Source organism: Pocillopora verrucosa, chromosome 10 (assembly GCF_036669915.1).
Source record: "Pocillopora verrucosa isolate sample1 chromosome 10, ASM3666991v2, whole genome shotgun sequence".
Lineage (NCBI taxonomy): Eukaryota > Metazoa > Cnidaria > Anthozoa > Scleractinia > Pocilloporidae > Pocillopora > Pocillopora verrucosa.
Window position 1 is genome coordinate 12,582,476 of NC_089321.1, and position 17,365 is coordinate 12,599,840.

General features: G+C 38.0%; 1 protein-coding gene across 2 annotated transcripts in view; it reads right to left on the minus strand.

Moving 5' to 3' along the window:
• LOC131793973 (uncharacterized) overlaps positions 1–17,365 on the minus strand; it is a 43,454-nt gene that overhangs the window by 15,021 nt on the left and 11,068 nt on the right. For both annotated transcript variants that reach the window (XM_066173688.1, XM_066173689.1), the window contains 2 exons: positions 15,136–15,159; positions 6,264–6,284 (listed from right to left, as the gene is read on the minus strand). In XM_066173688.1, coding sequence (XP_066029785.1) covers positions 6,264–6,284; positions 15,136–15,159 — 45 coding nt within the window. The remainder of the gene's footprint in view (positions 1–6,263; positions 6,285–15,135; positions 15,160–17,365) is intronic.

Genomic DNA, 17,365 nt, shown 5'->3' on the forward strand with positions numbered 1-17,365 from the left:
ATCCCCTGGATTTGGTTGGCATTTTTCTCCGGTCGCGATTTTCTTGGCATTTCATCGAGCCTTGATGTTCGTTTGCCGCAACAATATGTCTAGTAGATGCATTCAGTGTATGATACGATCGCATCACAGGAAACACGACTTCTTTACAACCTTGCCAATTCTTAATTTTCAAGTTCAAAAGGAAAAATAGAAGCGGGGCTGATCGACTGTCCCGCACCCAATGCACAGTTCAAGTCCAAATAAATTAAATTTAAATTTTCCTTGCGGCGCTATCACTAGAGCGTTCAACCTTCGATCGAAAAACTAAACTACAGGAAGCGTTTCCTGGATTTCAACTAAATTATAATTTTTTTCTCATTGCATTCGGGTAAGTACTCTTCTTGAAAGTTTCGAATTAACCTTTCAATCTACTGGTACTGCATTTGTTTATTAGCTGTTTAACTACTGCGCATGCAGTGCTTTCAGTAAGACCCGGCACCCGCTTCTGTGAATCGCTGGGTATACTTCACCGGACTTTGACGGGTCCAAGTCGAATGAGAAATAAATAGCACAGAAAGTTATAGTCAATTTAATATTGGAGTAGTCTTTGATTGTTAGATTTGTTCTTTCTCTGGAAGTTTCCTGTTTCTGTATGTTCTGCACGTTTCGAATGTTTTACGTAAATTCATCATGCATGAAGTAGGAGTACACATTGTCGCTTACTTAGAATAATCTTCAAGTAACTTTGTGCTAACCTAACACTTCAAATAATTTTTGGACAAATAAAACATCAGCAGTTCTTGTCGACTTCTGGTGAGAAAACAAACTTGAAACCAAAAATTGTAAAAATATCGCGCCATAACACGTCGCGTGAATCAAAGTCGGAACTTTTTTGCACAGATGTTAAGTTTTTATGAAACGCTTAACCGAGGACCACCAAGACAGAAACAAAAACAGCCATTGAACACTTTGGCGTCTAACGTAGTGTTTATTTACGAAACAAAAAACCTGCAGTTGCCGTAAAAAGCGAAGAAGATTGTGTTCTTATGGTTACTGGTTAGCCAAAAAGCACTGTTACTTAGAGGCAATGTCAAAGAGAAGGGGGGCAAGTTTCTAAAAACTACAATGGAGCTGCTTCAATGGAGCGTATAACAAAATGATTTCCTTTTAATCAACTTTGTTGATAATTCGAATTGGCCACCGTAAAGAGATTCAAAGACCTACAACTCGAGCGTTAGCCCCTCCCCTCCCCTCCTATTCAGGTCTCGCTTTTTCCTATCCTCTACAACCAGATTCACTTTGTACTACACCTTAATTTATCCTTATATCGTCTATTGTACTGCGCCTTGTCGTCCACATACGTATGTAACTTAAATAGAATTTATTATTTGCCAAAGCGAGCTGTGTGGGCTATCACCAACTCAGACTATCGAGCCCATTCCGCTCCTTTATTCTCCAAACTAAGAATTTTATACATTTTCAAAGTCAATACGTTTGAAATTGCCAAATTCACGTTTTATTATAGAAATAACTTACTGCCTCCATTGCTTTTCAATCTTTTCGTGACGAATAGCCAAATTCACAACTATGGTACTAGAACAGCCAGTAATTATCGAACACATTTGTGCCGTACAAAATCTCAAGCAATTTTCAGTTCTCTCCTTCGTCAAACCTTCTTAGTTTTAGGACAAAAATGCAAGAGTTTTTACTTAAATAATCACTGAATTGGCCAAGCAGCACATTGCAGCACTTTTTCTTTTCTTCATTTATTAATGTAAGTGAGGTGCCTCTCCGATAAGCCGGTGGCTTCCTGGGTCTCCTCGCCTTCTAGCTATAACCGCTGTGAATAAATTTATTGTATTGTGTAGATATGGCAAATAAAAGATGATGATGATGATGATGATATAAAGCCACAAGCCGGAGACAAAATTACACAAATGGGGAGGTCGTTGTACAAACAGAGCATCAGTAACTACGTCATGTTTCTATATAAAACGATCCCTTCTTTTGTTTCTCGTTTATCGCCCAAAAAAATCGAGATTGTTAAAATAGGGTGCTTGTCAATAAACAGACTGACGTAAATCAAAATCTTTACGTGAACATGGAAACGCTTAACCGAGGACTACAAAGACAGAAACAAACATATAGCCATTGAACAGTTACGCGTCTAACTGTTTATTGAAAAAAAATGAAATTGCAATTGCTGTGAAAACCAGAACATTAGCAGATGACTTAGAAGAAATCGACGGCTCGACGAATGTTTACGATCTGATAAGAAACACGAATCGTGGGAACAGTTAGAATTCATTGGCTGACTGATTTATTCAATTACCTTATGTAAACATTATTAGTGGACTGCATCAGTAATAATACAAACTTCTGTAGACGAGAATAACAGATTAGTCCTAAAGTTAAGTTAAGTGAAAGAAAAGAAAAACTTGGATCACAAAAAATGTGTTCTGCGCTTCGAGGCAGGACCGGAGACTGAGAGGCTTATTTCCAATTGCAAGCAGAAGAAAACTCTGTAAACATTGAGCAACTGTGAGTCAAAAAGTAATGTACGAAGGGAAAACAATAAAATCCGCCTTGGCCAGAAGAATGAAGGTTTGGATCTTAGCATCAAAATTTGAAAACGTTTCCGAACATGTGCATTAGGAAATTTGATACACACATGTTATTACCTTGTATTATTTTTGTACCCTGCGTGCCGAAAGTGTTTGGTATTACTGTATACGGGTTTGGATGGTTACCATCATTCTGGATCTTTCTGTGACTTTTTGGAAGCTTTCAAACAAACTTACATAGTAAAACCTAAAACAACTCGCGATCTTAAAGAGTTCTTTTGGGCTAATTTTACCCATTTCCGGCTAAAAGCGAAAAAGATTTTGAGTTTCCGAGAACATGCTGACTTAAATTTCGGTAACCAGTAGCTCTCTGTCCTTTCAGAGGACCTTTATGTGAAACTCAGGCAGCAGGTTTCCATGTCAGCGAATGGAAGATTTTGATCAGAAATAAAACGAACAAATATACAATTGTAACACAAAGAAGACTATTATTAATTTGACTGATTGTTTGCCGAAGTTTAACACCGAAAACTTTCTTGGAAGCCAGTTTATTCTCATTGGCACCAATGGGCCAACCAGAAAGAAATCGTTTTTCACATTATCCTCCGACGGGTGCTTTACCAAGGTAGCCCCGTACTCCATATCTCATTGAAAGCACTGTAATACTTAGAGGCAATATTTATTAACTGAACTAAGTGTTAAAATAAAGAGGGGCAAGTTTCCAAAAACTAATGTGGTGCTTCGTCGGTGGAAGATATAAAGATACATATATATATACATTTTCCTTTTAATCAAATAAGTTGATATTTCGAATTGGTCACCGTAACGAGTTTCAAAGGCTGATAACTCAAGCGTCAGCCCCTCCTCACACGTTTCCCGTAAACCCTCAAAAGAAACATGAATATTTGCATATTAAATTAGGTAAAAACCGCGCATACACTCAAAAGAATAATCAATCAAACAAATGGCTATGGGAATGTTAGTTTTCATGGTCGATTTTACATCTCTTACAAGCCACGATTTACCCTTCTCACTTTCATTCTAGATATAATCTTACAAAAAAAAATTGAATTGTTGGTATTCAGTTTAAAAAACGCATTTACATACATTCAATACATAAATAAAAGTTAACAGAAACAAATACAAGGATTATTTATCGCAGAAATGTCTTATTAAGCAGCGCTGTTGCCCCTGTTCCTGTTACTTATGAAGTCGCTTGCTCACGAATTTTCTTTATCTTCTCAAATTATAGTCTAAAGTGAAAGCGAAATGCGAGCCTCTAATACCAAAACAAGAGAAAACAAAACAGTTGCTGTTAACAGGCTAGTATCTGTTACTTGTTCCTTTATGCATTCTTGTTTGTTTTCTCCCTTTTATACTTCGCGTAGAGTGTGCAACTTGTAAGGCTATGTGGAATTAACTTGAGAACTACAGAGATTTAGTAACACAGCCAACTACATTTACTTTTTTTTCAGACGGAGGAAGGCAAGCAAACTGAGAATTACTACGAAGTAAGATATAAATAATCTCAGTTCCCTTTTGATTTTGATGAGAATATACCCGTGGATGAGAAAGCCTCACTGATTACTTACGTTTAAAAGAGGGGGGATTGTGGAAACAGTGTTTGGCTCTTGTCTCTCAAAGAAATGAAGGTTTACTCTCAATAAATCATGACATGTCTTGAAGTGAAGTGTTGCTGAATATTCAAAGAAGCCCTATATTCTGTCGCACCGGCGACGAGAAACAAACAAACAACTAAGAATGCTCACCGAAACAGTACAACAAAACGTCCAATTGAAGATTTTTAAATCAAAAGCTTTCAATCGGAAAAACTCTAAAAATCTCAAGTAAGAATTAAGGGTAACTTCCGCGCAAAAACTTTTCGACACTTGCCTCCCAAACCTTTCTTATTTCGCTTCAAAAACCTATATAAATAACCGTCGATAAGTTTGAGGTACCGTTCCAATTAAATTGGTTGAAGACTTAGCGATGAAAAGTTCAGATGAATTTCGATCACATTTGAGGGAAACTAAGCAAACTAGATCGATGTCAATTTTAATGGCTACGCAGAGTCTGATTTAGTGGAGAAAAAATGGACTGATGTGATGACTAATTGCTTTCATCAACATCCTTTATAAAGCAAAACTGATGCTTCATATACAAAGGTGACTGCTTCATCAGGGTTTCTAAACACGAGGAAACCGATGAATGAACGAGGCAGCGAGACGAGTGCTTTTATTGTATTTGAGTGTTTAGAAACCCTGATGAAACACGAAGCTCGAGTTTATGGAATGGCTTCTCCAAAGGGTCTGATTTATTTGCAATAAACACAAAAGCAAAACAGAGATCATGCTTGTATTTAGTTTTTGCTTTCTTTTGTTTCATTAAACATGAACAGATTTGTTAGGCAGAGTGATGAAATATGTTTTTGTGTTTTTTCCAAGTGCGGCTTTATAATGAGAGGCAGTATCACTTTGCATTGACCTCGTCGGTTGCGATTTTGGAAAGTGGAATAAGCAGCTATGCCAGGATAAGTCTTGCCAGTTTCGACCACCAAAGAAGCCAAAAAAAAGTTTCTTTGCTTGAACTTCCGTAGACCAAAAGTGAGTACAGTACAAAGAGAAACATTGCGGTCACACGGAAAATATTTTTTTTTCCTGAGATGCGAAGGAAATTGCTTATAATTAACTACCGTATTTCGGTATTCCCGAAAAATACGGGTCACGACCATATGTAAATTTCAGTAAAGTATAAAATTCCGAGACTGTATTCTGGCATGAGTAATGCGGCGAGATTTCTCTCTCAGTCACAGGGGTTCAATTTACAGCTTCTTGCTTAGAATTCGGTATACCAAGTTGCAGTACTTCTCTTTTGAAACCGTTCGTGCTCAAAGAGCGATTCGTGATTATTGGAACAAGTGATTTATTAATGATAAATTACTTGAACTTTTAGTCAAATATCACAGCATTAGCAAAAGCATAGCTACGCTGAAAAGGCGCATTGAAAAACGCGGTTTCAACGATGAAATCCGAGATACGGACAGAAACCTTTTAGATGAACCAGTCTGCAACTGAGGCTGGTACACTCCGGAAGGATAGAGTTTTAGTATTCATCGTCTAAAGAACTGGTGCGAAGGAAAGGTGGGTTAAAGTACTGTACATGAATACTGACGAGAAAATTATATGTATTGCATTTAGAGTAGAGAGAAGAGAGTAAAGTATAGTTGTTCGACTTATTATTCTCGTTCTTAAGAAGCTCATCCTATTGTATCAAATAAAATAATTTCTATTGTTGTTATGGATTTACTCCAATTTAGTCACTACCCATAAACACCATAAATACATTTTAAATAGACACCTTTAGCTGATTTTTTTTTTCAATTTGCACTCAGCTTCGTTCTCTTTGATTGTATTCGAAGAGCACGAAGTAAACTGGATGATATTTCCAGTTTACTTTATAGAGATGCACACCCTGCAGCCGGGGAACGATTCAGCTTTAATTCTAAGCATTGAGCAGCGCTATTCCAACGTGTTTTGTTAATTGTCATGGTTGTAAATCTATAATACGATGCTTAAATCAGTTTTAGTCAATAGAATGTGCAATGATAAAATAAAGAAAATGAAACAAACATGCATAAATATCCAACGTGTACTCCGAAGAGTGAATATTGAGACACTGTCAAAATAAAAGTTTCATTAACATAGGTAACTAATAAATTACCTCCAATCCCTTTCGCCAGCTCTAGAATGAAAAAAAAATGTACAATTACGATAAAGTTTGCAAAATCATCTCAGTCCAATAATGAAACAATGTAGAGAACCTACAGATCTGATGGCTGAAGGATGCATAATATTTCCCAAGCATTGACTGCCGCGAGGTGTCTTATTCACCAAGAAAACGAAAGTATTTTCCTAATTCCAATGGTGCATTCTACACGTAAATAACATTCAACGAAAAAACAACAAAAAACAAGGGTTATTTATTCGCAGAAATATCTGATAAAGCAGCCGCTTATCTTCGCTGCAAAAACAAAAATAAAAGTTTTCAAGGTAAATGGGAAACCCGAGACCAATCCTAGCTCACATGGTCAAACCGCGAAACAGTGATTTATGTATACATTGACAGGCCTTAGAAACCAGGCAAGGTAACGATTCAATTAAGGCCTTGTGCAACTGTATTTCTCCCTTATTCCAAGTTTTTGCCGATCTACGGTATCGTTGGGAAATGGAAAGAAAATAGAAAATTATTTACTTTCCTAAACGATGCCATAGATATGCGAAAGCATAGAATTAAAAAAGAATTACAATAGCTCAAGGCCAATCGCACATTTATATTAAGATACTTAGATCAGTTTAACACAATAAAAAAAATTAATTAAAAAATATGGAGTTTATAACTTTAACACGACTTTAACGTTCCGGCACGACTTCAACTTTTGAGCACGACTTAAACATTTGGACCCCTTACCAAACTTTCCTTTTAAGCATCGTTTGTGTCATATTTGGTCACTAATTGTATTTGGAAGCTTTTTGTCGATGTTCTTTTCAGTGAAAAAACAACATTCCTCAATAAAGATAAAGAAAAACAGCCATTTTGTTTCATTTCTGCCGAATTTCTTATAGCGAGTCGTACCGTATACGTAGGAATTAAATACGAACAAACTACAGCATTCGAACTATTGAAATTGTTGTAATAAATCCTTGCTTCTTCTGATGCGAATCAACATTGGTACAAAACGTCATAACGATAGTGGAGACTGTTGCGTCCAGTCACGAGAATAACTCAGTCTGATTTTCTAATTAAATAGCATTAAACAGTTACTGAACAAGAACGAAGTAGCTGCTCTTACTACAAGTCGTTCGTAAAGCGTATGATAAATAAAAATGTTTCTATTCTGAACTATTGGAACTCTCAGCTTATTTTCAAATGCAAATCAACATCAACGTCTATGTCTTAACAGTAGTGGAGACTACCACATCGAACTCAATTTTATTTTCAAATTTTAATGATTATTAACTGTTGAGGGATCCGAAATAACACTTTAACAATTACGAAGTCGTTTAGAGTCTGGCGGTCAGCAGACAGTGCAGAGCCACTCGCCCTCCGGGGCAGTCTTAAGTACCTCGCAGCTCAAGTCCAACCATTCCTCGCTGGGCGAACTGTCGTAAACCCGCAAATGTTCGTTGATCAATGTTGAAAAAATCCAACTATTTTTCTTAGTGTGATGATTTGGACAGATTCTTCAGAAACAGCAGAAAACGATGTTTGACAGAGCAGCGTATCTTTCCAGCCACCAATGCTCGGAAATTGCTTCTTTAAAATGTTTTGTGATTCATTTATAAAGTTGTCGTCAAGGCGACCGTTGCTTAGGATGGTATTACGATCTTTTTCAAGGACATAAACTTTAATTATAACAGACTTGGTAAGTTTTGTCGAAGTGTTTTTGTCCTCTTTATCTGCACTAGATTTCAAAGGCATCTCTACCTAAGTGTTCGTGTTTGGGTGTGACTGTACCGAATGATAGTAGATCTTTAGTCTTGAGCTGTCAAATGATGTTTTCAGCTCAGTACCGTCTTTTTTTTTTTTTGAGATTGTAGAGACCCTTTGGTAACACCTTGCTGATGGTATAAGGACCTGACCACGCCCGCTCCAGTTTGCCTCCTTTTCTTGCCTCGTTCCATAAGTTTCTCAGCAACACAATGTCGCCCTCCTTGAATCTTAGTGGTTGCTACTTTGCATCCTATGACTTCTTTTGCCGTTCTTGTGCTTTTTCAATGTTCGTTATTGCCTGAACCCTCACCTGGTCTCGAATGTTCATCATTACACGAACTTTCTCATTAAATTAGCAGTTGCATCTCCGATTTTGTCAGAGAGTGAGTCAGTACTGCTAGGCTTTGACCTGATTTCCTTCTCGATGAGTAGAACGGGTGCACGGCCAAACATCAACTCGAACGGTGTGAATTTGGTGGAGTCATTGTTATTGGTTCGATAGGCGAACAGAATGGACTTGATGTGCACATTGTTGTAGACCTAAATGTAATAACTGTCCTAAATGTAATAAAGTCCTAAATGTAATAACATTTAGTCCTAAATGTAATAAGCCTCCAATGCAATCATAGAACTCCTTCAGTGCATTGTTGTTATAGCGGACATCTGCATTGAGACGTTGAAGTGACAGTTATTGCGCCAAAAAATCCGCGAACCAATATACATGTCACATTACGGGCTCGCTGATGTCAATCAGCATCTTTTTATTTGCTATTAGTCGAGAGGCATTGGCTGTAAACCGTTATAATGATGAACAAATGGAATAAAATGACAGCTGGCAAAACAACAAGTACGCTGACCAAAACCTCTCCATATATCACTGACTCAGACTCTAAAGTACAATAAATTTTGGAAAAAATTGATAACGTTATTCGTGCGTGATTAGTGATGGAGTTAACAAGTCATAAACCAAGTTACAAACTTGGACAAGGGAGTCTGCTGACTTGTAGGTCGGACAATTTGCAGGCTCAGATATACATTTCTTCCATGCCTGAATTAGACCTTGTTACCATGCACATTTTGTTTCCCAATTCGGGCCCTTAGAGAATTATTACTTTCAAATTCTCGAATATCTTCATGAGTATATGAAAAAAAATAATATTTCTCCCCAAGAGAACATAATTGGAACAATTTAAAAAAAAAAAGTAAGGAAACAGGGATTGCTCGATGCACTGATTTGCTTAACGATCAGACATTAGATAAAGTAACACGAACTGACTCTGAAACGGACTTTTCTTCTACTGAATCGGCACTATGAGAATGACATGCGCGTAAAGAGCATAACTTTCCAGTTTCAAAAAAGCTGGCAGAAACACAAAGGTTTGCGCAGCAAATTTTTAGGAGTAAGTCGAGCTGAAATACGAACTATTCTAAACATAGACAAAAGTAATCATCGCCGAAATGCTAAGTTTCTTAATAAGGCCAAACTGACACCCATCAGAGCCAGAGACGTTCATGTCAGGCACCAAATAGATTTTATGGATATGAGCAGAAAAGGATATGATCTTCAAAAGATAGGTCAGGACGGTGTAAAGAGGGCGAAACAGCTCCTTCTTTATCAGAGAATTCTAAATAACAACCCCAAGGAGGTGATAGCTTACAAAACACCATTTGAAATATACTTTGCACGAAATTGTAACGCCTTCAGAGAGAGCACATTACGAGACGAAATCCTTCCTAGTGCAGGGAGGGTTCGCCCAACTAAGAATTACAATCCTCCTGGAGGTGGCGATTGCCAATTTGCTGCACTACTGCACCAGGCAAAGAGAATGGGCATTTTAAGATCTCCTGAAACCATGAGGAAAGAAATAGTAGAGTACTTAAAAAGTAATCCGTTCGATAGCAATGGCTTCCCTCTTTTGGGGCATTTGGCAAATGATGAGGTCGCTTGCTGACTATATAACTCATATGGCGCGCGATGGGACCTATGGGGATCAGATTACGCTGTATGCAGCAGCAAACTTGTATAAAATCGACATCCAAATAGTTTCCTCTCTAAGAGTTGGTGGGCAGCATGCGTTCAATCCGTCAGCAAGTGTTTCAGCAGCTACCGTGTACCCTGGACATTTTGCTGACAACCAAGGCGAATGATATGTGAGCTTGGAACAAGTTGCCGATCACCGATAGGCCTATCTTGCCCGCTCGGGATTGCTTGCATTGATCCCGCGCAAGAAAACTTACAAAGTTCGTAACTTTTGGACGATGTCGACATATACATAGAAAATATTAAACGACCCTCCTAGGTTTATTGTGCTAAAAACACAGTCAGCTTTCACTCTCGGCTCTCGAAATAAGTCATTCTTGATTCTTATTAAAGCGAAATCTTTTTCTGTACAATGGATCCTTTATTGATTAAGCTAAGAGAATATAAACTCTCTCGACCAAGCTTGTTCGGTCAAAAAATAAAAAAAAGAACTCGGCCAATATCCAGCCATTTTGATCTCACGCTTGGTCAATAGCACAGATGAATATATTTCATGCAGACCCATACAAATCTGGCAAGGGAAGACAGTGCAAAAAACGCGCTTCCGAGCCCGGAATTTGTCTAAGGTATAGGTCAGTGCACTTCCTTTTCCTTACAATTCGGTTCATGAAGTGTAAACTTCAGCACTGATCATACGAGAATATCGTCAAAATCTGTTGCACTAATTAAAGAGTCTGAACCAATGATATAAAGAGAGCTATTGGTCAGCGTTCTAATTGTTTTTACGTTTGTCAATTTGATGCCAAAAGCACATCAGTATAAGGATTTGTACCAAATGCTTCTCAACCTTTGTCGTTAGCAAACAAAAAGACGCTGATTGATATCAGCAAGCCTGCAATATGCCATCAATATTGGTCTTAGGATTCTTTGGTGCAACAGCTGTCACTTTAACATCTCAATGTGGATGTCCGCTATAACAACAATGCACTGGCGCAGTGAAACGATTACATCGAAGGCTTATTACATCTAGGACTTTATTACTTTTAGGAGAGTTATTACATTTAGGCCTTCAATACACACCCCAGTCATCTTGGTTGTCGTTCACGAAGTACATTAGGGCTCTCGTTAGCGTCTGATTCATTATTTCATCAAGACCATGCGGGTGGTACACCGCACTGATCCTGTGGTCCGTGCCACACAACTTAAACAGCTCCTCGTTGACCCTGTTGACGAATTCATGGCCCTGGTAGGACATGACAATTTTCGCCACTCCGTATCTGGTGATCAGGTTGTACAGGAAATCCGCCACATCTAGAGGACCGATAAATATTTGTCTAGTAGAGCAAGTCAAGTTTAAACCAAGCTTGAACTTGACTCAAGCAAGCATTAAAAAAAAAAGCTATCAATATCTAGTAACTTTGCTACATTTTCCAAATAAAATAGTTTTGGCTTCGTCAAAATTGTTGCAAATTTTTGATATTTGTGACAGGCTACATGCAAGGAAAATCATCTAACTGAATTTCCATCAGAAGGATTATTTTGCGCGCCTATTCAAAAAAGAGCATGTTGAATTACTGTCCTTGATAGATTGACAATTAACGTGCTAAATAATTATATAATAACATGTGCTAAATATCCTTAAAGCTCGCTACTCTACAATTAATTTCGGATATTATATACCTTCAGCCGATTTCCCTTAAAGAGGAGCTGCCTCTGGCCACTTGCTGAAATAGCAAGTTCAGGTGATCAAGTACTTATTGCCACGGAACGTTTCGGGCAGAGGTCCTACCAGCTCGATACCAATACGATGTCACACAGTCTCCTTTACTTTAATCAGGCATAGCTAGGCAGTCTTTTCGAGGCTTTGAAGTACGCTGGCAAAGGTCGCAACGCTTGAAAATTTCAGTCCTCCAACAATCGAACCCAATAGTAACGAGATGTAACCTGGAAAAAGAACAGGAACACAAAAGTTAAGAGTAATCAACTAAATTGTAACCACAATTTTAAAGTTCAAGAGAAGCATCACTGAATTAAGTACAAACCTTTTCTCTCGTCTTGTCACGGCCGAAGTGACCAGCAAGTTTGTCAGAGTGACAAGCTTTCAGTATTTGCTGCTGCTCGTCTCGGCTGTGAACCCATCTTTCAGGCTGACCATTTTTCTGACCAATAAAAAACAGCGCACCATCTTCAAGAACGAATTTTTGGGCTTTCCTGCGTAAATCTCTTCCCTGATCTTTCAAAAAATCGATTGAATGCTCGTTATGGCGGAGATAGTGAAAAAAAATTCTTTGTAAGCTTTCGTTTCGGCCATCGCTGACGGAAGGAATCACGAGAGTAAGGGCCTGTTTACACGGAGGGTGGGGGACACCAGGTAGGTGAGGTAACCCGCCTAGCCGTGGTCGAAAAGAAAAAAAACGCGTTTACATACAATCTTACAACCTCGGGTTGCTGATGTGAGGTTTCTTGAGGTTGTTGTTGCGCTTGAAATTAAGGAGTTTGAGCAGAGGCGTCCCAAGCTCACATCTCGAGAAAGATGAAAGATTAATTCTCGGGTACATATCTATTTATTCATGAAAGCGTCACGCGTTGTGTTACGCGGTGTTAGGTTACGCGAGAACCCGTTGACCTAATACGTTATACGGAATAGTTTGGGAAACAAAATATTGTCGATTTACAGCGCTAAATATTCCGAAATGTGAACATTTTACACTCCTTGTGTATCCTTTGCAGTTTCTGGTGATTTCTGCCATGAAACAGCTAAGAAATGTCCAAAGTTTTTAAAACATGCATGTTTCGCTTTTGAGCTTTTTGCTATGAACGTGACCCCACCTTGGGTTACCCCACCTTGAGACATTTACATGGTAAATTGTCACCCCGGCTGACCGGGTTACTCTACCTGGCAGACCGGGAAACCCGCCTAGGCGGGTCACCCCACCTGTCATGTAAACGTGATCAAGATAATATAAGAAATTATATGGACAGGCGGGTTACCCCACCTAAGTGGGTTACCTCACCTACCAAGGGTCCTCCACCTCTATGTAAACAGGCCCTAATGATAAAGTAGAATGAAACCTTTTGCAGCAATTGAATTCAGTTGTGGAGCACACAGTAACGATAACATAAATTACTCAGTGCCGATAACTTGTTCCACGCACCTGAACTTTTCTCCACAAAAACGATTAATTAGCGCCTCAAGCGACTTAGTGTCTAGTAAATATTTATCACTTCATACCGATAATTTTACAAGGGTGAAAGGCAGTATTGATAACTTAGTTTGCTGACTGGCTTTTGGTGCCTACGGCTTTTTTCCGTTAAAAAGAAATACCAGACCAAGCGCTCTAATAAATGTGATTTTTACGCTTTGAGCCAAGAGAAAACCTTTTTTCAAAGTTTCCCACTAAGTATTTACATAGCAATGACCTGCGGTACATACTTTTGGCGAAAAGCGCTCGATTCCAAGTTTCTCACAACCTGAGCTTAGACTGTTTAGAGACGAAAAAATCACCTATGTGCTCTTTCATATCAGTAGGTAAATAATAACTAAATTTAACGGCACTGTATTATATTCCGTGCTGGGCTTAAGAGAGAAAAGAATCTATTTGACACATGGTCGAGAAAAAGAAAATAACATAAAACAATGTAATTGTAACTGCAATTGTAACAATGCAAGTGGTAACTTAGTGTCTAGTATCTATTTTAGGTTATTATAAATCGACTCGACCGAACGCTAACTAGACAAAAAAACCTAAAAGGACCGTTAGTTTAACTTATTTTTAATCACTAGGAAACATCAGGTAATACTAATAATAATTAGTGTGCATTCTCGGCTTACGAATCGTAGAAAAAGTCTTAATGTAACAGTAGTAGGTGGAGTAACAGAATTCCGATGTGGAATCCCGATTTTTCGAGCCTCCATGGCATGGCAAACGAAAATCAGTTGGAGTATTGGGTTTACTGGGGGCAGGGGAACAACTTTTGGTTCGAGTTATCAAGAGTGACGACCAATCGAGGACCCGAGCAATCGGGATTCCGCTGAAGTGAAAATAATTAAAGCTTTCACGCGGTTGACATTCAATGTTAGCATATTTATCATTTCATGCTTCACATCTTTTTCAAAAGAATAACAGAAAATCAAACGCTATCAAGTTTCACAGTTCGTTTTTATTCCAGAGTTTAGCGCTTTCGCGCAGGTTAACAAAAACCCCTAGTTGTGACGGGATGCTGAGAACCAGATAACATCAATACGCATGTTTTGAATGAAAGACATATTTTAGTATCTACTGGAACGGAAAGTATTACTATTTCTACTAGTACATTAAGGATTATGTTTCACTCAGTTTTGTTAGGTGGTCCAAATGCGCGGAGGGGGGTCCGAATCCACCAGCGGATTTGGACCGGCGGAGGTCCATATCCGTTACCGAATTTAGACCGGGGGTCCATAGCCGCCGGCAGGTTTGGACTGCGATGTCCGAATCTAAGACGGGTACAAGTCCGCTAAGACACCGGAATGTTAAAGTCGTGCCAGAAAGTTAAAGCTGTGCCGGAATTTTTCAGTCGTGCTAGATAGTTGAAGTCGTGCAGGAAAGTTGAAGTCGTGCTGAAAAGTTGAAGTCGTGCAGGAAGAATTTAGTTTACTTTTAAGCCAGACTCTGCTGAAGTTAATAAACGACCTAATTGCACTGACAATACTATTTAATCAGCCTCAGAATTATTTCCCGTGACTGTCATCGAATAACATTTGACAGTAAATTGCTCGTTGGATCCCACAGATATCAGCCGTTAAAGCCTAATCAGTTAAGTTCTGTCTATGGAGAGTATTAGAGAGAAGCACTCGCTGCAGCTGGGGAAGGATTCAGCTTATTTCCAACCATTAAGCTACGTAATTCCGATGTGTTTTCTTTTTGTTGTTGCTATCGTTGTAAATTCATCATACGATGCTTATATCAGTTTGGGTCAATGTAATGTGGTATTAGAAAATAAAGGAATTGAAACTCAATGTTTCATTGAGTATATTTGCTATTATCAAACATACATATCCAATGTGTAGTGCATAGGGTGAATAATGAAACCCTCAAAACAAAAGTTACTAAGATCCATTATCATAGGCAACTAATAAATTACCTTCCAGCCGCTTGTTCCTCTCCTCTGAAATGAAAAAAAAAAATGGCTAATTACAACAAGGTTTGCAAAATCATCTAAGTCACTTAATGAAATGATATAGAGAACCTACAGATCTGATGTCAATAACGTACATAATTTTTTCCAACCACTGAACCCCTTGGTGTTGCTATGCAAGAGACTAATTTACCTAAAAAACAAAAGTATTTCCCCAACCCCAAGAATGTATTGTATACATAAATAAAAGTTAACATAAACAAATACGATGGTTCCGATCTACGGTGTCGTCTGGGAATGTAAAGGAAATAGAAAATTATCCACATTCCTGAACGATGCCGTAGATCTACGGTTGCATGGAATGAAAAAAGAAATACAACAGCTCAAGGTCTGTTATACATCTATACTAGAGTGCGTAAATCAGTCTTACGTAATTGAACGTACTCTAAAAAAATGAAATAAATAATTGAAAATTGTTGAAATGGTTCCTTGAGCTGCTATACACTGGAGATGAAAGGCTCGAGCAAATAAAATTTGGAAGACACCTGAAATAAATCTATGTTCTCGAAACCTAGGTGTGAAAAAAAGTGCAAAAATTGAAAATAATTCTCATTAACAACTACACCTATTATCTTTGTGTTACTTCTAACTCTGAGAAGTCAACCGCCATTGCCCACCCTCCCCCCCTTAACTTAAACAGATAATATGAAATTTTATGTGTGAAAAAAAGAGAAAAAGCGAAGAAAAAAGGTAAACGATTTTTGCCGCTGTTGTCTCTCTCAAGCGATGAAGAGTTGCCGTTAACCAATCATATTTAATACACGATTCAACGTAAGGTTGTGAGATCTGACATGTCCATCATCAAATTTATTTACCTCAGGAAAACAAAAAACAGATATATACAACGTGAAAATAAAGCGCCAAGACGTTCGAAATACCTAGCGCTAGAAACCGTTAGAGAAGGTAACGCTTTAAACGGATCAGTTGAGATGGAATAGCTTAGTCATTTGCGGAATTCAATTTACACCACTCCATTCTGGCATGAGTAATGTAGCAAGATTTCTCTCTCAGTCACTGGGATTCAATTTATAGCTTCTCACTAAGAATTCAGTATACCAAGCTACAGTACGGTTCTTTTTAAACCCTTGGCGCTAAAGGAGCAAATCGTAATTATTTGAAGCAAAGATTTCTTAATGATTTCACCTAGCTACATTAATAACTTAATGTCCATTAAGTAGTGTTCTGTTTATTCCATTGATCGAATTCTTCATTAATTTTGGACCGTCCCAGGGGGCGCATGTTGTCTACATTAGGAGCTCGTTCATTTTATGCTTCTTCTCCCACAATGTGGAACTCAGCCTTCCAGAAAATGTTCGGGAAATAACATCACTCAGCATTTTTAAGAAAAAACTTAAGACACATCTTTTAATTTAGCTTAGCTTTTCTCGGGGATAGTCAATTATGTATAATTATTTAGCATGAGGTTTTATAAATATTTCTTACAATTCATCATTGTTACTGTGTATTTATATATATTTTTAAATTCATGTAAAGCGCTTTTGATCATTTTTATGTTACAAGGTACTATATTAAGTGAATAAATAATAAAACCATAAAAACTGTAAATAAACGCCTTCAAGTTATTATGATTTTTATTTGTTTTAAAGTTCCACTCAGCTTCGTGCTCTTTGATGGTATTCAGATTTCCAGTTTACTTTACGGCTAGTGCACGAGTTTCTTTGCCGCTAGATCACTCAAATCAGTCTCTAAACCATAAACTTTAAAAAAAATCTACCCAACCAAAATAATTAAAAGTTGTCACCAGACCTTTAGCCAAAAGCTCTTACTTGCTCGAAAACCTATGTTAATCACAATCATCTGAATCAATTAGATATCTATAGTTATTTAGACTAAACCTTCATTGCAGGCATATAATCAATGTAATCATGTTGGCCTACCAAATCCCCAGTTACTTCAAGTTGTTGGAGACCAATTCCGCGAGTTAGAAAGTAAAAACACAAAGTCTTTTAAGTTCACTGAATTTTCTTTTCCTAGCTACCTTCCGCCCCATGCTCTTCAACAGGTGTTGTAATTTCCCGTTTATTACACTTCTAGTCCATGCGTTTATTTGCCGTGTTCCAAAAAGTTTAACCAGAAAGCGATCCAATGAGCGTCAATTTTAAAAAGGTCAATAGAAATCCGTGAGAAGAAAAAACAGATGTCTCCCAGCGATGCA